At 42.5% G+C, this 17,218-nt stretch overlaps 1 protein-coding gene across 1 annotated transcript in view; it reads right to left on the bottom strand.

The window, feature by feature from the left end:
- The window catches only part of sdk1b (sidekick cell adhesion molecule 1b), a gene marked incomplete at its 3' end in the record, with an annotated part of 336,422 nt that overhangs the window by 33,615 nt on the left and 285,589 nt on the right, over window positions 1-17,218 (bottom strand). The window contains exon 30 of the mRNA XM_079811264.1: window positions 1,145-1,339. Coding sequence (XP_079667390.1) covers window positions 1,145-1,339 — 195 coding nt within the window. The remainder of the gene's footprint in view (window positions 1-1,144; window positions 1,340-17,218) is intronic.

Below are 17,218 nucleotides of genomic sequence, written 5' to 3' on the forward strand. Positions count from 1 at the left end.
GATTACACCAACATGCCCGAGGACACTGCCTTCTAGCGTCTGCATGTGGAATTGCACATTGACGCAGACAACAGCGCAGAAGTATAAATGCTCACGACGGCGTCGGCTACGCGCGTAGCCTACGGCGTACACTACGGCGTACACTCGACGCAGAAGTATAAATGGGCCTTTAGTTGCATGTAATTATGCATAATTTACTTTTATTACTATAGTGAGTACATGTAACATATGTAACAAGGACACTGTAAAATAAAGTGTTACCCAAATTGATAACAACTCAACTATGATAAAAAATATTATATGAAATAATAATCAGAAATGGAACAGTTTATTGAACCTTTTTAGACAAAATATATTAAATAAATCTTTAAAAATGTTATGTTATATATGTATATGATTGTGTATATTTTGTTGCGTATCATATTAGATACATCAGGTTTTTCTGGCTCATATAGTTTGATATATACGAGAACTTGGAGCTCATATTTAAAGAAAAAAAAAAGAGTTTTTTACAGAGGCACAAACTGAGCAGTTGCTGATATGTATATGGCGAAAAAGTATATGAAATTCTGATAGCTTGTAATGTACATTGATGGTATCTTTATAACGGTATAGCTTACATACTGTAAAATGGATATAAATATCAGTTGTCACTCTATATCTCCCAATCAAACATCTTAATAAGATGATATCTAAATGCTTAGTTTTATAGCTCTTTAGTTTTTATTGTGGGGGATAACAGAGAAATGTCCAAACAATGTTCCTCTAAAGCCTGATGTATCATACTTACACTTCAACATGATTTTCCTAAAAAATGATGTATGGATAATCAAGTACACCTCAGTTGCTTCAGTTAAATGTTGAAATATTACCAATAATAAAAAGTTTCTTACATTTACTCATACTATGGCCTTTCCTTGCTAAAAAATTATACTGTAAACTTTCAGTCGATGACAGAATGTTCTAGGAAGGTAGTAGATTGTGTGTACAACAGGTTTTTCAACAGTTTTGATCATGATCAAGCTTAGAAATTTGCATATGAAATATCTTGGACCAGAAATGCACCGCCTACAGGAATAGCAGCTGGAGGACCTGGTTTCGACTTGTTAGAGCATCCTTAATTCGATGTGACCTTCAAAAGTACCTCTTTTTTCTGTGGTTACGACGATGGCCTCCTCCGGCAGTCCCCAGCCCTGTTGAGTGCGCGCTGTGATTTGGAACACGTACGCCGACTCTGGGATCAGTCCCGTCACTGTGAACTGACGTGCGTTTGACCCCACCTCAACCATGGTGAACTTGTTGGGGTCGTTGACATCCAGACGGTAAGAAATCTGATAACCTGCAGTAAGAAAGCCAAAATTGGGTAAAAATTACTGGCGTGCATAATATACAATCTTGATATATAATATGATAATATAAGTATCTTAGAGGAAATGAGTGTAGTGCTGTGGACTAAACATCAAATGTGACATCTTTTTATATTTATATTATATTAGTGACAATAACTAATAAATGAATAATCAATATAATACAAATTATTGATATATATATATATATATATATATATATATATATATATATATATATATATATATATATATATATATATATATATATATATATATATATATATATAGTATATTAATTATAATATAGTTGATTTTAGTAAAATATCATTTATTTATAATAATTATTACTAATTATACAAATTAATATTAGTAAATTATAATTAATATTAATAGTTATATTTTAATATTTAATTAACACATTCATAATCTTTTTTAATTAATATATTATTATGAATTATTTCAATATAATAATAATATTTGTATTATACATTTTATCATCATCATTATATATTATATATTAATCACACATATTGTTAATATTAGTAAAATACCATACTATAATTACTACTATTAATTACTATTATTATTCATACTAATTACAATTATTATTACAACTAATACATATAAATATTAGCAAATTATAAATAATAATCTATTAACAATTTATTAACATGTTAATAATATTAATAATATTTACAATTAATATATTATTATGAATTAAATTATCTGAAGTAAATATCTCTCAATATAATAATAATAATAATAATAATATTTTTATTATACATTTTATTAGCATCATTATATATTAATTATACATATTGTTAATATTAGTAAAATACCATACCATACTATAATTACTACTATTAATTACCATTATTATTAATACTAATTACAATTATTATTACTAATACATATAAATATTAGCAAATTATAAATAGTAATCTATTAACAATTTATTAACATGCTAATAATATTAATAATATTTACAATTGATATATTACTCTTAGTAATTAAAAATGTTACACATTTTAGTAAATATTAATTATATAACAACAACAACTCAACTTAATTCATTCATTCATTCATTAACAATTTAATAATTTTTTTAATTAATATATCAACACTATCACATTATTATTATTATTATACAAATATGCAGACATGCAAATAAGAATTAGGGTAAGACTTTTAAATATGTTTTTGGTAACACTTTACAATAAGGTTTCATTTATTAACATTAGTTAATGTATTAACTAACATGAACTAACCATGAGTAATACATGTATTACTGTATTTGTTAATCTTTGTTAACGTTAGTTAATAAAAATACAGCTGTTAGTTCATGTTAGTTCACAGTGCATTAACTAATGTTACCAAATACAACTTTTGATTTTAATAATGCATTAGTAAATGTTGAAATTAACATTAACAAAGATTAATAAATGCTGTAGAAGTGCAGTTCATTATTAGTTCATGTCAACTAATGTAGTTAACTAATGAAACTTGATTGTAAAGTGTTACCATGTTTTGTTTTGATTTTTTACTATAAAGCTATCGTAGGGCTTCAGAAGACTTTGAATATGACTCACAAATTAAATTGACTATTTTTATGGTGCTTTATGGTGTTGCTTGTGAAAAGAACAGCGTCGACATCCTGGCATAGCCATATCATACAAACCATACAGCACATTTCAAAACAGCTTAGAACAATTCATCCGATGTGTATCATTACAACGGTCTAAACATATGAGGCGTCACATTTCAGCTAAATACGAAAGGTCATTATGCAAGTTTGCAACAGCAGACTTCCTTCATAAGAGTTAATAATCCTCTTCTAACTGCAGATATGGCTCATTTCATTTTAATGCAGATGCTAAGACCAAAGTGTCCCGTGAAGGATTTCCAAAGAACATGTCTTAACCTGGAAGCGTTTATTACAGTTGTTTTTGACACGAGGTGGTGGAGAGATTGAGAGAGTTAAGTGCCTTGTAAATGAGGGAATCCACAGAACGGCCGAGAGAGAGGTTTTTATCTCTGTCATATGGGACGCTCTGTGTTAGCGTGCTCCGTTTGGAGGATTAGCACGGCGCTACAGAGCTGAGGATGGTTTTAATTCAATGCTTTTTTCCCCTTTGCCTTGTCTTCTCAGATTCTTATTCGCCCTTTCTTTTCGTTTCCCTCTTCCCCTCTCCGCTCGCTAAGATCCTCCTTTATTAAGAGGCCATCGCCAACCCAACCCAAAAAGCCCAGAGGGGCCTATGCAAAATCCTCTGCTTTTCCCGTTTGTTCCTGAGCTCTCTCTTTTGATGGTTTTTCTTTTCTTTTTTCCTTTTTTTTGCATTACGCTAGAGGCAGAAATCAACTTGAACACTTTTTTCTTCTTTTCTTCGCTGTTTGAGAGTAGCTTTTGCCCTGCAAATGGAGAGAAGGAGGCAAGAGGACAAAACACGGGCAACAATCAACTGTTCAGGCTTTGTATTTTCCCTCATCTATCATGGTAGAGCTGTGACCCATGCCAGGTGGTTCGGTACTCATTTTTTAATGTCTGGGTTGCCGTGGTGAGAGCAGTAAGCCGTGTAATTGGTCAGATTGTTGCCCTCTCGGTCAGGCACATTTTTTTTGTGCGCCCTGTTACCACAGCAATCACTGATCCCTAACCACAGGACACATTACAGCGGACACTCAACACTATGAGAGAAGGAGAGCAGGAAAGGAGAGACCATTACAAAAAGAACTATGGTTCTACCATGTTTTTGGGACACGTTCATGGTGGTAATACCAGTCATATTCTAGTACCTTAAGGCCCCATTTAAATATCATGGTACATGAATGTGGTAATAAAAAAGTACTGTGGGATATACGTTTCATATTAGGAAGTTGTTTGTTTTCCATATATCCAGGCTGCATTTATTTGATAAAAACTACAGTAAAAACAGTAATCTTGTGAAATATTACAATTTTAAATAACTGTTTTTCATTTATATATATATATATATATATATATATATATATATATATATATATATATATATATATATATATACAATTTTATTTATTTCTTCGATTGCAAATATGAATTTTCAGCAGCCATTATTTCAGTCTTTTAGTGTCACATGATCCCTCTGAAATCATTCTAATATTTGCCAAATGTACAGTAGCTATGTTTTCATCTCAGTTACAGATACAACTCTTTTTATTGTAAATGTAGGCCAATCTGTTGTCAAGCTAATTAAGATCCACATTGTTTGAAAAATGATAAATATGGCTGTGATTTCAGAAAAAAATATTGGTCACACTTTAGGATCCAATTCTTTCTATTAACTACAAATTTTGCCTCAATAAACTCCTAATTACTGCTCAGTAAGGTAGTTTTTAAGTTTAGGTATTGGTTTGGATCAAGGGATGTAGACTATGGTCATGCAGAATAAGTAATATGTGCTTTATAAACAGCCAATATCCTAGTAATATGCATGCCAATAAGTAACTAGTTAAAAGTGGGAATTGGACACTATACTAAAGTGTTACCAAAATATCCAAATTAAATATTTACAATGATACTGCCTTTTAAATGTCTTCAATGTATCTACCTTTGGTACCTTTTAGTACACTAATAAAGATGAGCTTGACTGTAAAAAGTAGCTTCCCCCAACCCAACCTACATGAGTCTCTGAAAGAGGACAGTGATAAGATGAAAGCAGGTATGTCACGCTGCCAATATCTCATTAATACATGAAGAGCTGCGTACACAGCTACTGCTTAAACTATATCTGTTTTTACAAAAGCAACAAAGAGATTAAAGGTATGCAATTTTTTTCAAATGTTAAAATACTTTCTCCTATCCCAGCTTAAAGGATTAGTTCATAATTTACTCATCCTCATATCACTCCAAACAGTTTCTTTCTGGGGTACGTGAAACATTTTTGAATAATGTACCGCTCGCTTTTTCCATGCAATTACAATGTATAGGAAGCTTTTAAGGTGCAAAAAGGATTCACACGCACCATAAAAGTATCATAAAAGCAGCACACAAGACTGTGTTCCACTGAAGTTTTACAGGAGTAAATAGTGACCGAATATTAAGTGAACTAATAATTTAATGTGGCAAGCTGACTATAAGTAAGTCATTCTTACATTGATTTCCTCAAATGTTTGAACATCCAGACCAACTGTAGGACCTTTGAGCAAATCAGACTGTGATGACTTTATCAAAACAAAGCAAGAAGCAGAATGATATTTTAATGACTCATTGTTTATGCCATTTTGAGTAACTACTGAATAGTTTATAGGAGGTATGCAAAGTTTGGCATGTGCGTGAATGTGAATTCAATTTGCAAATGTTGATATTAATCAAGTCTGAGTAAAACGTATAATTTTCCCATTAAAGAAATCATGATTAAATTATACTCTGCAAGGGTGGGAAAATTAGGAACCATGTGACCTAGAAGACGACGTGTTGATTAATGTGAATGGAGGGCAACATAGTTATGCCCTGAACTAAACACAATGTCTAATTGGTCAGAATCCCTTTTAAGGGTTGGTTTAAAAACTCATGACACAAACAAATTGCTGCTCTGTTCTAATCTAGTCTAAGATGAAGAAACAAGTTTTCTAGTCTTATGTTGTGTGTCCACCAAAGCGTTTTTTCACACAGCTGGCTGGCTTATTCAATTGTTTTCAATGGGAGTGTCGAATTTTTAGAACGCCATGAGCGTAACGAGGTATTTCACGCTCAAGTGCTGAGCGTTCAGTGTTTTTTACTGGTCGCCGAGAGTTGAAGAATGTTCAACTTTGAGTAAAACGCAGCGCTCATCACTGTCACTTTTCACCCAGCCGTCCAATCACAGTGGAGGAGGGCCTGGACAAATACAACACAGACCACATTCTGCTTGTACTGTACAACGTCAACAGATGACAACAAGCAGTATAATAATGGAACAAAATAATTTAAAACAAGAGCCAGAGCAAACACTTTACACTGTATCAGCATTTTTGTATAGAATCAATACAGAAACAATCTATATGTGAAATGAGATACTAGTAACTTCCGCAGATATTCCGTATCATAACAAGCAAAGAGTCTCAACTGAAAAAAACGCTGCGCTGCCAAAACGCTCTCAAGCGCCCACAGTGAGACGTTTTCAGCAGAGCGCCTAGCGTTTTCAGCTGGATAAAAACGCTTTGGTGGACACGCGTCCTTAGGGCCCTATTATTTTAACAATCTGAGCGCATGGTCTGAAGCGCATGGCGCAGGTGCACTTAGAGCGTTTCCGAATCCACTTTTGCTAGTTTAACGACGGAAAAAGTGGTCGGCGCACCCAGCGCATGGTCCAAAAGGGTTGTACCTAGTCTCTTAATGAGTCATGAGTGTGTTTTGGGCGTAACATGCAATAAACCAGTCAGAGTCTCATCTCCCATTCCCTTTAAAAGCCAGTTGCTTGCACCATGCCGGATTCACTATTTATAGTTGTGGTCAGAATTATTAGCAGCCCTGGTAAATATGATCAAAGATGGCTGTTAAAATAAATCTGCATCCTTTTTATCTTTTATGAAATACTTTTAGCAACCTCGAGATAACAGCTCTGAGTCTTCTCCTATAATGCCTGATGAGTTTGGAGAACACCTGACAAGAAATCAGAAACCATTCCTCCATAAGGAGTCCCTCCAGATCCTTCAGATGTTGGCGCTTCTCCTCTTCAGTTCACTCTACTCATTTTCTAAATAGGTTCATGTCAGGGAACTTGGACGGCCATGGCAGAAGCTTCTTTTTGTGCTCAGTGACACATTTTTGTGTTGATGTTTGTTTGATGGACGATCCAACCACGGCCCATTATAAGATTTCTAGCAGAGGCCGTCAGGTTTCGATTTTTATTTGTTGGTATTTGCTAGAAACCATGATGCCATGTATCTGAACAAGATGTCCAGGACCTCCAGAAAAAAATAGGCCCACAACATTAAAGAACCAGCTGTATTTTTAACCGTGGACATGAGGTACTTTTTACCCCAGTTTGCATCAAACCCATCTGGTGGGTTTGCTGCCAAAAAGCTATTTTTATAGTTTAATTTATAGAAAGGTCCTTTTTTTTTTTTTGAATGATAGATCAAAATGATAAACAACGCAGATTTATTTTTATAGCCATCTTTGATCATATTTACATGGGTTGCCAATCATTCTGAACACAATTGTTCATGGCGGAATTTGCGAGCGGAAAAACTGAACTCTTCTCCAGAGAGGAATCCTTTTATTTTTAATATTTAAAAATGTTTGTGTGCTGCTGCGCGTCCCTGTGTGTGTAATAAGCAGAGTACACGCGCGCTTTGCACCAGCCAATAGGCGCACATTACTAACGTGTCCTTTAAATAACACAAAAAATACAGAAAAAAAATGTATGCAACTGAAAATGACCAACAAAAACCTGGTCTAAAGTCAATGGCGCAGTCATTTTCAGTTGCCTCAAAATAGCAATGTGCCTGAACACACCTCGTTCCCATTCAGTCGGTCACGTTCGACGTACGTCGGACGTACCGACGAATTGGGATCACTTCAGGGAGCCCCTATCAGCTTCGAGATATAGAGAACAGGCCAATGGGCCATTGGCGTGCGAGATTTGCATCTCGCGCTCCGCCCCGCGCCGCGGGTATAAACAGGAAGCGAGAGCGAATGCACGCTGTCATTCACTTCGGAGCCGAACGGCGTTGATGAAGCATTACATTACATTTACATTTATGCATTTGGCAGACGCTTTTATCCAAAGCGACTTACATTGCATTCAAAGTACACATTTTACATTTTGTCAATTCTTGCTTTCCCTGGGAATCGAACCCATGACCTTGGCGTTGCTAGTGCCATGCTCTACTGTTTGAGCTATAGGAAAGCTGCTCAAACAGTAGCAAGACTGCTTTTCTAAAAGAGAGCCTATCTGCAAGAGAGATGCTCCAGAGAACGAAAAGGACGCTCTGTGTTGGCGAAAAGGCACAATCAGCGCGACCGCATGTTCACCGCTGCATCAGCATAACAAACTGCTGTTCTCACAGCAACTGTCGGTTTGGTGAGGGCGTTTGTTTCAGTGAGTGCACCACAGGACTGCACTTACCACCTGTGTGTTGCTGCGGTCTTCCCCTGCGTGCTTCAGCACTGTTTAAAGAGCGTTTCCTCACAAAAGAGCAACACGGGTGTGACACTGCGTCTTTTTCAAGACGTCATTCCACTCGTGCGTTTCTGGATGCGGTTGTTTCCTGTCCAGACGGCCACGATCCCTCTCGCATAAACATGTTGAGACTGTGTCGTGGGTGATCCATGTTCTCTCAGGGATGACGCGCTGGTCATCTCACCTTCCGCGTGAGGGTTTGAGTGTTCAGCGCGCCGTGTGCCGTCTGGCTGCCGGGTGACAGCGCGGGTTGCCACGGCAACTCTGCACGCGTCACTCGGCGCCTCCGATGCGTGGTCGAGACTATGATGCCTCAAACGGGGTTGAGTCCCTTCGCTTATACCCCGATCTAGTCTCTTTTCTGGTGCACCAGAGGGGGGACTATTTTGGCTGATAAGCCTGGGTGGCCTGAGGATTACAGTGAGGCTTCCCCGCCGCGTACATCTCTGTGGGCCCCTCACTCCTCTATCGCATCGCAAGCATGTTGAGACTGTGTTCGTGGGTGGTCTATGCTCTCTCATGAGAGCATAGCCACGTCGGCGCGCTGTTCGTCTTGCCTTTTTCATAAGGGCTTGAGTGTTCAGCGCGCCGTGTGCCGTCTCATGGCCACGCCCACTGTCTCATGGCCACGCCCACTGTCTCACGTGTCTGCTGGTAGCTTACAGATGGGATTGCTGGTCCTTGAAAGGGGACCTAGCGTTTCATTTGGGGCTCTAGCAGAGGACAGATGTCAATCGCTGCATCGGAGAGAGGGCTGTTATGTGTTGAAAATGAAGATGATGCTGAGATTCCCACCGTAATAGTGGGCGCTCGTGCTGAATCAGATTCATACTTGACAGCCATGCTTTCCCGGATGGCTGAGGCATAGTGCAACGCGTAAATCGCCTTGCCTGCCCCTTGCCTTTTTTCCGATGTGCATTGGAAGGCTTTGGCATTGTGGAACTATTGGTGCCAAAATATGGAACACCAATAGGGCCATAATCTGTATAAAGTTTTCCTCTCTCTCACTACCCTCATCGGTGGGGTGGCAGTGCCACTGGCAGGCCACCTCCGCCCTGCTTAGTGCACGAGGGTAGTTCTGAGCCGAGGTTGAGCTGGGCACAGCGCTGGCCCTTGGCTAGACGATGTCCACCCTGGTCCAGAAACACAATTGACCCGGATTTGGTCTGGAACTGTTCTTCCCCGGAGGAGGGCCGGGTGGAAAACCATTAGTAATTCTGTTCCGCCACTGATGTTAAAAACAGCCAGTGGTACCCAAAAAAAAAAAAGAGCAGTTCCAATACCTCTGGGTCTCGGGAGTTCAGGAATGGCAGCGTGTGACGCTACAGAGCCTCGCCGCTTTCATTCCCCTCCCCACAAGAGGGCAAGAATGGCAGTGTGTGACGCTACAAAGCCTCGCCACTCTCATTCCCCTCTTCTCAGCGGTGCGTGGACAACAGTGCGCGACGCTATGCCTCGCCACTCTTGTTCCCCGCTGAGGAAGGAGGTGAGGCAGACCGTGCGCAACGCCACAAAGCCTTGCCACGCTCAGCCCCTCCTTCATTTGGGAGCGCGCTTGGCGGTGGTCGACGCTCCCATGCCTCGCCACCCTCAGACGCCTCTCCCTTCGCCAGCAGGGGGCGCCGGCTGTGGGAACGCACTCAAGCGGCCTCCCCACACTCGCACGCCCCCTCCGCGGACGCAGGTAAGTGTTGCACAGCACACTCAGATCCCACTTCGGGCCGCTCCATGCCGTCCGAGTCGGATCCCTGCATTCCGCGTCGCTGCCCTGCTGCGGGTACGTCTGTGGTTAATCCCCTTGCTCTGTGTCTGGAAGCCTGGCTAGAGCTTCCCAGCCCGTCTCGGGGCCGTACCATCAGACTCGGCTATGCGATTCAGTTCGCCAGGCGTCCCCCTAAGTTTGGGGGCGTTCACTTCCCAGTAGCGAAGGAGAACGCCCCCATGCTCCGGGCGGAGATCGCAGTCCTACTGGCGAAGGACGCGATGGAACCGGTCCCTCCAGCCGATATGAGGTCCGGGTTCTACGGCCCGTACTTCATTGTACCCAAGAAAGGCGGCGGGTTATGGCCGGTCTTGGACCTGCGATTCTTGAACCGGTCCCTTCACAGGCTGCCGTTCAGAATGCTAACGCAGAAGCACATCTTCAAGTGCGTCCGTCCCCAAGATTGGTTTGCAGCGATCGACCTGAAGGACGCGTACTTCCATTCTCGTTTCCCCTCGACCGGCCCTTTCTGCGCTTCGCGTTCGAGGGACGGGCATGTCAGTACCGCGTCTTGCCCTTCGGCCTGTCCCTGTCACCCGCGTCTTTACGAAGGTTGCGGAGGTGGCCATTGCCCCCATGAGAGAGCATGGTGTTCGCATTTTCAACTACCTCGACGACTGGCTGATCCTTGCCCAGTCGTGAGAGCAGTTGTGCGAACACAGGGACAAGGTGCTCAGTCACCTCAGCCAGTTGGGACTTCGGGTCAACTGGGAGAAGAGCAAACTCTGTCCCACACAGAGGATCTCTTTTCCCGGTATGGAGATAGACTCGGTCGCCAAGACAGCGCGCCTCACCGAGGAGCGCGTCCAGTCAGTGTTGAACTGCTTGAATTCGTTCAAAGGCAGGACAGCGGTACCACTGAAACATTTTCAGAGGCTCCTGGGGCATATGGCATCCGCAGCCGCAGTAACGCCGCTCGGATTGCTTCATATGAGACAGCTTCAACGCTGGCTACACGATCGAGTCCTGAGATGGGCGTGGCACAGCGGTTCCCTCCGTGTCCAAGTGACTCCGAGGTGCCGCCAAACCTTCGGCCCATGGTCGGACCCTTTGTTTCTACGGGCGGGAGTTCCCCTAGAACAAGTGTCCAGGCACTCCGTTGTCTCCACGGATGCCTCATCCACGGGTTGGGGTGCCACGTACAACGGGCTTGCAGTTTCGGGTCTGTGGACGGGGCCTCAACTGCAATGGCATATCAATTGCCTCGAGTTGTTAGCAGTTCGTCTTGCAATCAGCCGCTTCAAAGTTCTGCTCAGAGGCAAGCACATTCTGGTCCGTACGGACAACACTGCGACCGTTGCGTACGTCAAAAAACAGGGTGGTCTACGCTCTCGTCGCATATCACAACTCGCCCGCCATCTCCCCTTATGGAGTCAGAAGCATCTGAGGTCGCTTCGTGCCATTCACATTCCGGGCCTGCTCAATCGTGCAGCCGACGAGCTGTCACGTCAGCCGGTGCTTCCGGGAGAATAGTGACTACATCCCCAGGCGGTCCAGCTAATCTGGAGTCGTTTCGGGGCCGCACAGGTAGACCAGTTTCCCTCCCCAGAGACGACCCACTGTCAGTGGTTTTATTCCTTGACCGAGGGAACCCTCGGTCGGATGCCCTGGCCCACAGCTGGCCCCGGGAAGAACGCAAGTATGCGTTTCCCCCAGTGAGCCTTCTTGCGCAGACACTGTGCAAAGTCAGGGAGGACAAGGAGCAAGTCCTGTTGGTCGCTCTATATTGGCCCAACCGGACTTGGTTCCCGGAACTAGTGCTCCTTGCGACAGCACCTCCCTGGCCCATTCCTCTGAGGAAGGACCTCCTGACTCAGAGACGGGGCACCCTATGGCACCTGCGTCCAGACCTCTGGAAATTCCATGTCTGGTCCCTGGACGGGACGCAGAGGTTCTAGGTGACCTACCGCAAGCGGTAGTTGACACCATCACTTCCGCTAGAGCCCCCCTACGAGGCGCCTCTATGCGTTGAAGTGGAACCTGTTCGTCGATTGGTGCTCTTCTCGCCGAGAAGACCCCCGAAGATGTTCGATCGGATCTGTGCTTGCCTTTCTACAAGATGGGTTGGAGCGAAGGCTGTCTCCCTCCACCCTCAAAGTCTATGTTGCCGCTATCGCCGCTAATCATGAGCTAGTAGATGGAAAATCTCTAGGTAAGCACGATCTGGTCGACAGGTTCCTTAGGGGGGCGAGGAGGTAAAATCCGCCTCGTCCTCCCTCCATACCCTCTTGGGACTTAACTCTGGTGCTAACTGCACTACAGAGAGAACCCTTTGAGCCTCTGCAGTCAGCTGAGTTGAAAATTCTGTCGTTAAAGACAATACTCCTGACTGCGTTGGCCTCCATCAAGAGGGTAGGGGACCTGCAGGCATTTTCGTTTGACGAATCGTGCCTGGAATTCGGGCCCGGTAACTCTCATGTGATCATGAGACCCCGGCCTGGATATGTGCCCAAGGTTCCCACTACTCCCTTCCGGGACCAAGTGGTGAGCCTGCAAGCGCTGCCTTCGGAGGAGGCAGACCCAGCCCTAGCTTTTCTCTGTCCCGTCCGTGCTCTCCGGACTTACGTGGATAGAACGCAAAGCTTCAGGACCTCAGAGCAGCTCTTCGTCTGTTACGGAGGACAGCAGAAGGGAAAGGCTGTCTCCAAGCAGAGGATGGCCCACTGGATAGTGGATGCCATCGTCTTGGCTTATCAGTCCCAAGACGTGCCCTGCCCGCTCGGGTTAAGAGCCCACTCCACTAGGGGTGTTGCCTCTTCCTGGGCGCTGGCTCGTGGCGCCTCGCTGACAGATATTTGTAGAGCTGCGGGCTGGGCGACACCTAACACGTTCGCTAGATTCTATAGCCTCCGTGTAGAGCCGGTTTCTTCCTGTGTGCTCACTTCCCATAGTCAGTAACACCGAAGTGCCCGTTCTAGTGTCGGCTTGCTGCGCCATTCCCTCCCCTATGGTAGACGGATGCGTGCGCTTATTCTGCTCCAGTCGAGTTCCCCGGATCGGCGAACCCTGTTGAGTCCTCCGCAACCCGCGGCAGTCGGACGTGGCGGAGCGTTCAACGCCAGGTCTAACACTCGTATGCATTGGTGGAACTTGTGTTAGGCTGGGTTCCATATGTAGTGACCCCCACGGCGGTCCCATGTGTGTATTCTTCCACGGTACGGCTCCCTACGGCAAGCCTGTGTCTTTCCCTCGGCAGAGTGTCCTCTGCCGTCCCAGGTACGTGTTGTCCCCCTCCACGAATTGGCCGGGGCCACCCCTGGGACTTCCGTATGTTGTGCTGCCCACGGCCAGCCCATACGTGTATTCTCCACATGTTAACTCCCTCTGGGCATGATGTGGCTTCCGCAGCTGCCTTCACAGGCACGCTTCCCAGCGTTATCCGATACAGTCAGCTGAATGGGTCTTGCGGAACAGCAGCTTGGACTCTCCCTGCGTGAACTTTCCCGCCCGCATCAGATCGGGGTCTGAGGGGCTCATCGCTGGGCGCTGGAAGTGGTAGTAACTGTGGCGTTTTCCATAGGGGATCCCAATTCGTCGGTACGTCCGACGTACGTCGAACGTGACCGACTGAATGGGAACGTCTCGGTTACGTATGGTAACCCTCGTTCCCTGAAGGAGGGAACGGAGACGTACGTCCCGTCGCCACAGTTGCTGTACCATCACTGCAGGTTGAGCCACTAAGTTCGGTTCCTCAGTGAAAAACAGCGTGCATTCGCTCTCGCTTCCTGTTTATACCCACGGCGCGGGGCGGAGCGCGAGATGCAAATCTCGCACGCCAATGGCCCATTGGCCTGTTCTCTATATCTCGAAGCTGATAGGGGCTCCCTGAAGTGATCCCAATTCGTCGGTACGTCCGACGTACGTCTCCGTTCCCTCCTTCAGGGAACGAGGGTTACCATACGTAACCGAGACGTTTTCAGACCAGCACGCCCATGGGTGAACAGATGGGCGCGAGTGCATTTGCTATTTAAACAACGTGGTGCTGGATGTGAAAATGATAACTGCATTGAGTTGAAACTAGCAAAAAACACATTCCACCGGGTGTATGATAGGGCCCTTAGTCTCCTTTTTCTTTTCTTTTTTTGATTTGGTTTCTTTTCAAAGTTTTGATTTAGCTTTCTTTTCAAAGTTAGGTTGACCCTTGTCTCAAACTTCAACCTGTCTACGTCACTTTGCATTTCATCCTCAGCCAACGCACCATCATGATTGGCTTCCCTAGACGTCACCAGACGTTACCAGACCACCTGCAAACCAGCGAACCTTGGAAATTCCTTAAAGAGAACAACGACAGATAAGGGAATCCCCATTCACAGACACAACCCAAGAAACGCAAGAATTGGTGCATTAAAGGGATTGCTATGATACGGAATATCCGTGGAAGTGTTATCTCATTTCACAGAGAGTTTGTTTCTGTATTGTTTCTATATAAAAATGTTTCTACAATGTGAAGTATTTGCTCTGGCTCTTGCTTAAATTATTTTGTTCCCTTATTATGCTTGTTGTTGTCATCTGTTGACATTTTACAAACAGAATGTGGCGGTTGGTCGGTGTTGTATTTGTTCTGCCCCTCCTCCACTGTGTTTGGACGGCTGGGTAAAAAAGCGACAGTGATGAACGCTGTGTTTTACCCAAAGTTGAACATTCTTTGAATCTTGGTGATTGATAAAGCAAGCAGTAAAAGACGCTCAGCGCCTCATCACGTTTCAAGAAGACGGCGCTCCCATTGTAAATAATTTGAATAATACGCTAACTAGCCTCAACTAACGCAACCTTATTGTAAGTGTTACCAAGTTATGGAATTTCATTCTTTCATTCTGTTAAAATTCTTTCCTTGCTTTCTTTCTTTCTGCAACTCGTGTGTGTATATTTATGTGTTAGATTAGTTTCTGTGAATTATAACAGCTCTTGTAAAGTCTTGTTTGTATTTAAAGAGATTTATCTTGTGTTTTTTCCTTACAAGTTAATGTCTTAAACTGCTGATCCTGTTACTGGGCAAATAAATTAATATCCGTTGATAGTTACAGCTAATCAATTGATTGCTGGTCTATTCATCTGATCTGCTGTAAAACAGTGATTCACAGCAACACTGGCTTAACCAATGGCACAAGTTTGATGTGGGATGCGGGTGCCTGTTTATCCAAATAATGGCAGATGGGGCGGTGTCTTTAAGTCCATAAATCAATGCAAAGATGAAACCGAGAAAAAAATATGAGAGCAATGAGAGAGACAGAGAGCCTGACAGAGAACAAGAGAAAGAGAGTGATGAATAAATGAGAATGATAATGTGTGAGAGAGATACAGACAAAGAGAGAGGGAAAGAGATATTAAATGCCAGAGAAAAAGAGACACCAGAGAGACCTCATTCCACCAATCAATATTCGCCAACAGGCTTTCAATACATTATTACTGAAACTCATTTAGGAGCTATAATAAAAGTTACACTGCAATAAAACAACAGCAACATAAACAGATTATGATGTATGACTCGTTTAACATACAATATACACTGCAAAAAAAAACAATCATTTATTTTTGTATTGTTTTCCAATAAAATATCTAAACATCCTTAACTTGGGGGGCATAATAATACATTCACGCATAAATTAAGAATCACAATTTGTTTTTGGTTTAAAACAGAGATCACGATTCTGAACAGACAACTAAACAAAATAACAAGAGGTTCTGACAAAATGTTAATTATTGCAGACTATTTAAAATGTTTAATTAATATGAATAAATTATTTAAAAATTTCGGTTTGAATAAATGATTAAATGACTTAAGTACTTCATTTCATTACTGGATTAATCAGCGTTTTTTTGAACAAATCTGTTTTAACAGTCATTTGTCGCCACCTACTGGCATAGGTACTCGATTCAATCGTTATTCGCAATGTTACTTTGTGTTTTTATTGCGTCTTTTGACATCAGTATTCATATCCAAACTATACATTTTTATCCCAGTACTTCAGTGTTAATATGAATATGTAACAGAAATAATGATATTCTGTGTTTCCTACCTATACTGTAGGCTACATGATAACTGCTCTCTCTGGATCAGCTTCAGATTCGACACAAATTTGAAGGTTCTAGTGTGATTTTGTCAAAGGTTTAATAGACACAGGAGAATCGTTGTTATTTAGGAATAAGATTGCGTGAGTGATTGAATCGAGATTACGATATTTGAACGATTAATCGTGCAGCTCTAATATTCAAAATGTTGACTTTTTAAGGTTTTTGAAAGTCATTACAATCAACAGTGTCACATAATCCTTTAGAAATCATTCTTATATACAGTGTTGGTGATTAAGAAATATTTCTTCTTATTATTAATGTTAAAAATAGCCGTGCTGCTTATTATTTTTGTGAAAACCGTAATATATTTGTTTCTTTTATGAATTGAAAGTTGAAAAGAACAGCATTTATATATATATATATATATATATATATATATATACTAATAAATAAATATATATATAAATATATTGTTGTAACCGTTGTTCTTTGATGAACATTAATGACAGACATCATCAGTGCTGCTGTCACTTTAAGATCTACTGCCGAACATGACGCGGTCGCGGATCTCACGCACTGTCCCGCGCATCTCATTTTCTCGTTATTTAACTAATTTAAGACTCCTATTATGAGAATACTCGACAAAACTGGCATTTTGGCAACATTCTCTGTGTTGTTGTTATTGTTTGTTCAAGAGCAAAAGAGAACTCGATGTGTGCACGAGACTGGCGTGCACACGCGCGCGTGTGTGTGTGTGTGTGTGTGTGTGTCAGGGTTATGAGGGGTGTCCCTCGGCTAGCTTCCTAGGTGGTGAATCAGTATATCGAGGACATGAATGTGGCCGACTCCCAGACAATGCCCTGACTACTGAACTAGGGATCTGATTGAGACGCATCCACACAGACAGGACATTGACATACAACATGTTCTCTAGCGTCTTGTAAGCATTT

This window comes from Gobio gobio (assembly GCF_949357685.1).
Source record: "Gobio gobio genome assembly, chromosome: 3".
Classification (NCBI taxonomy): Eukaryota; Metazoa; Chordata; class Actinopteri; order Cypriniformes; family Gobionidae; genus Gobio; species Gobio gobio.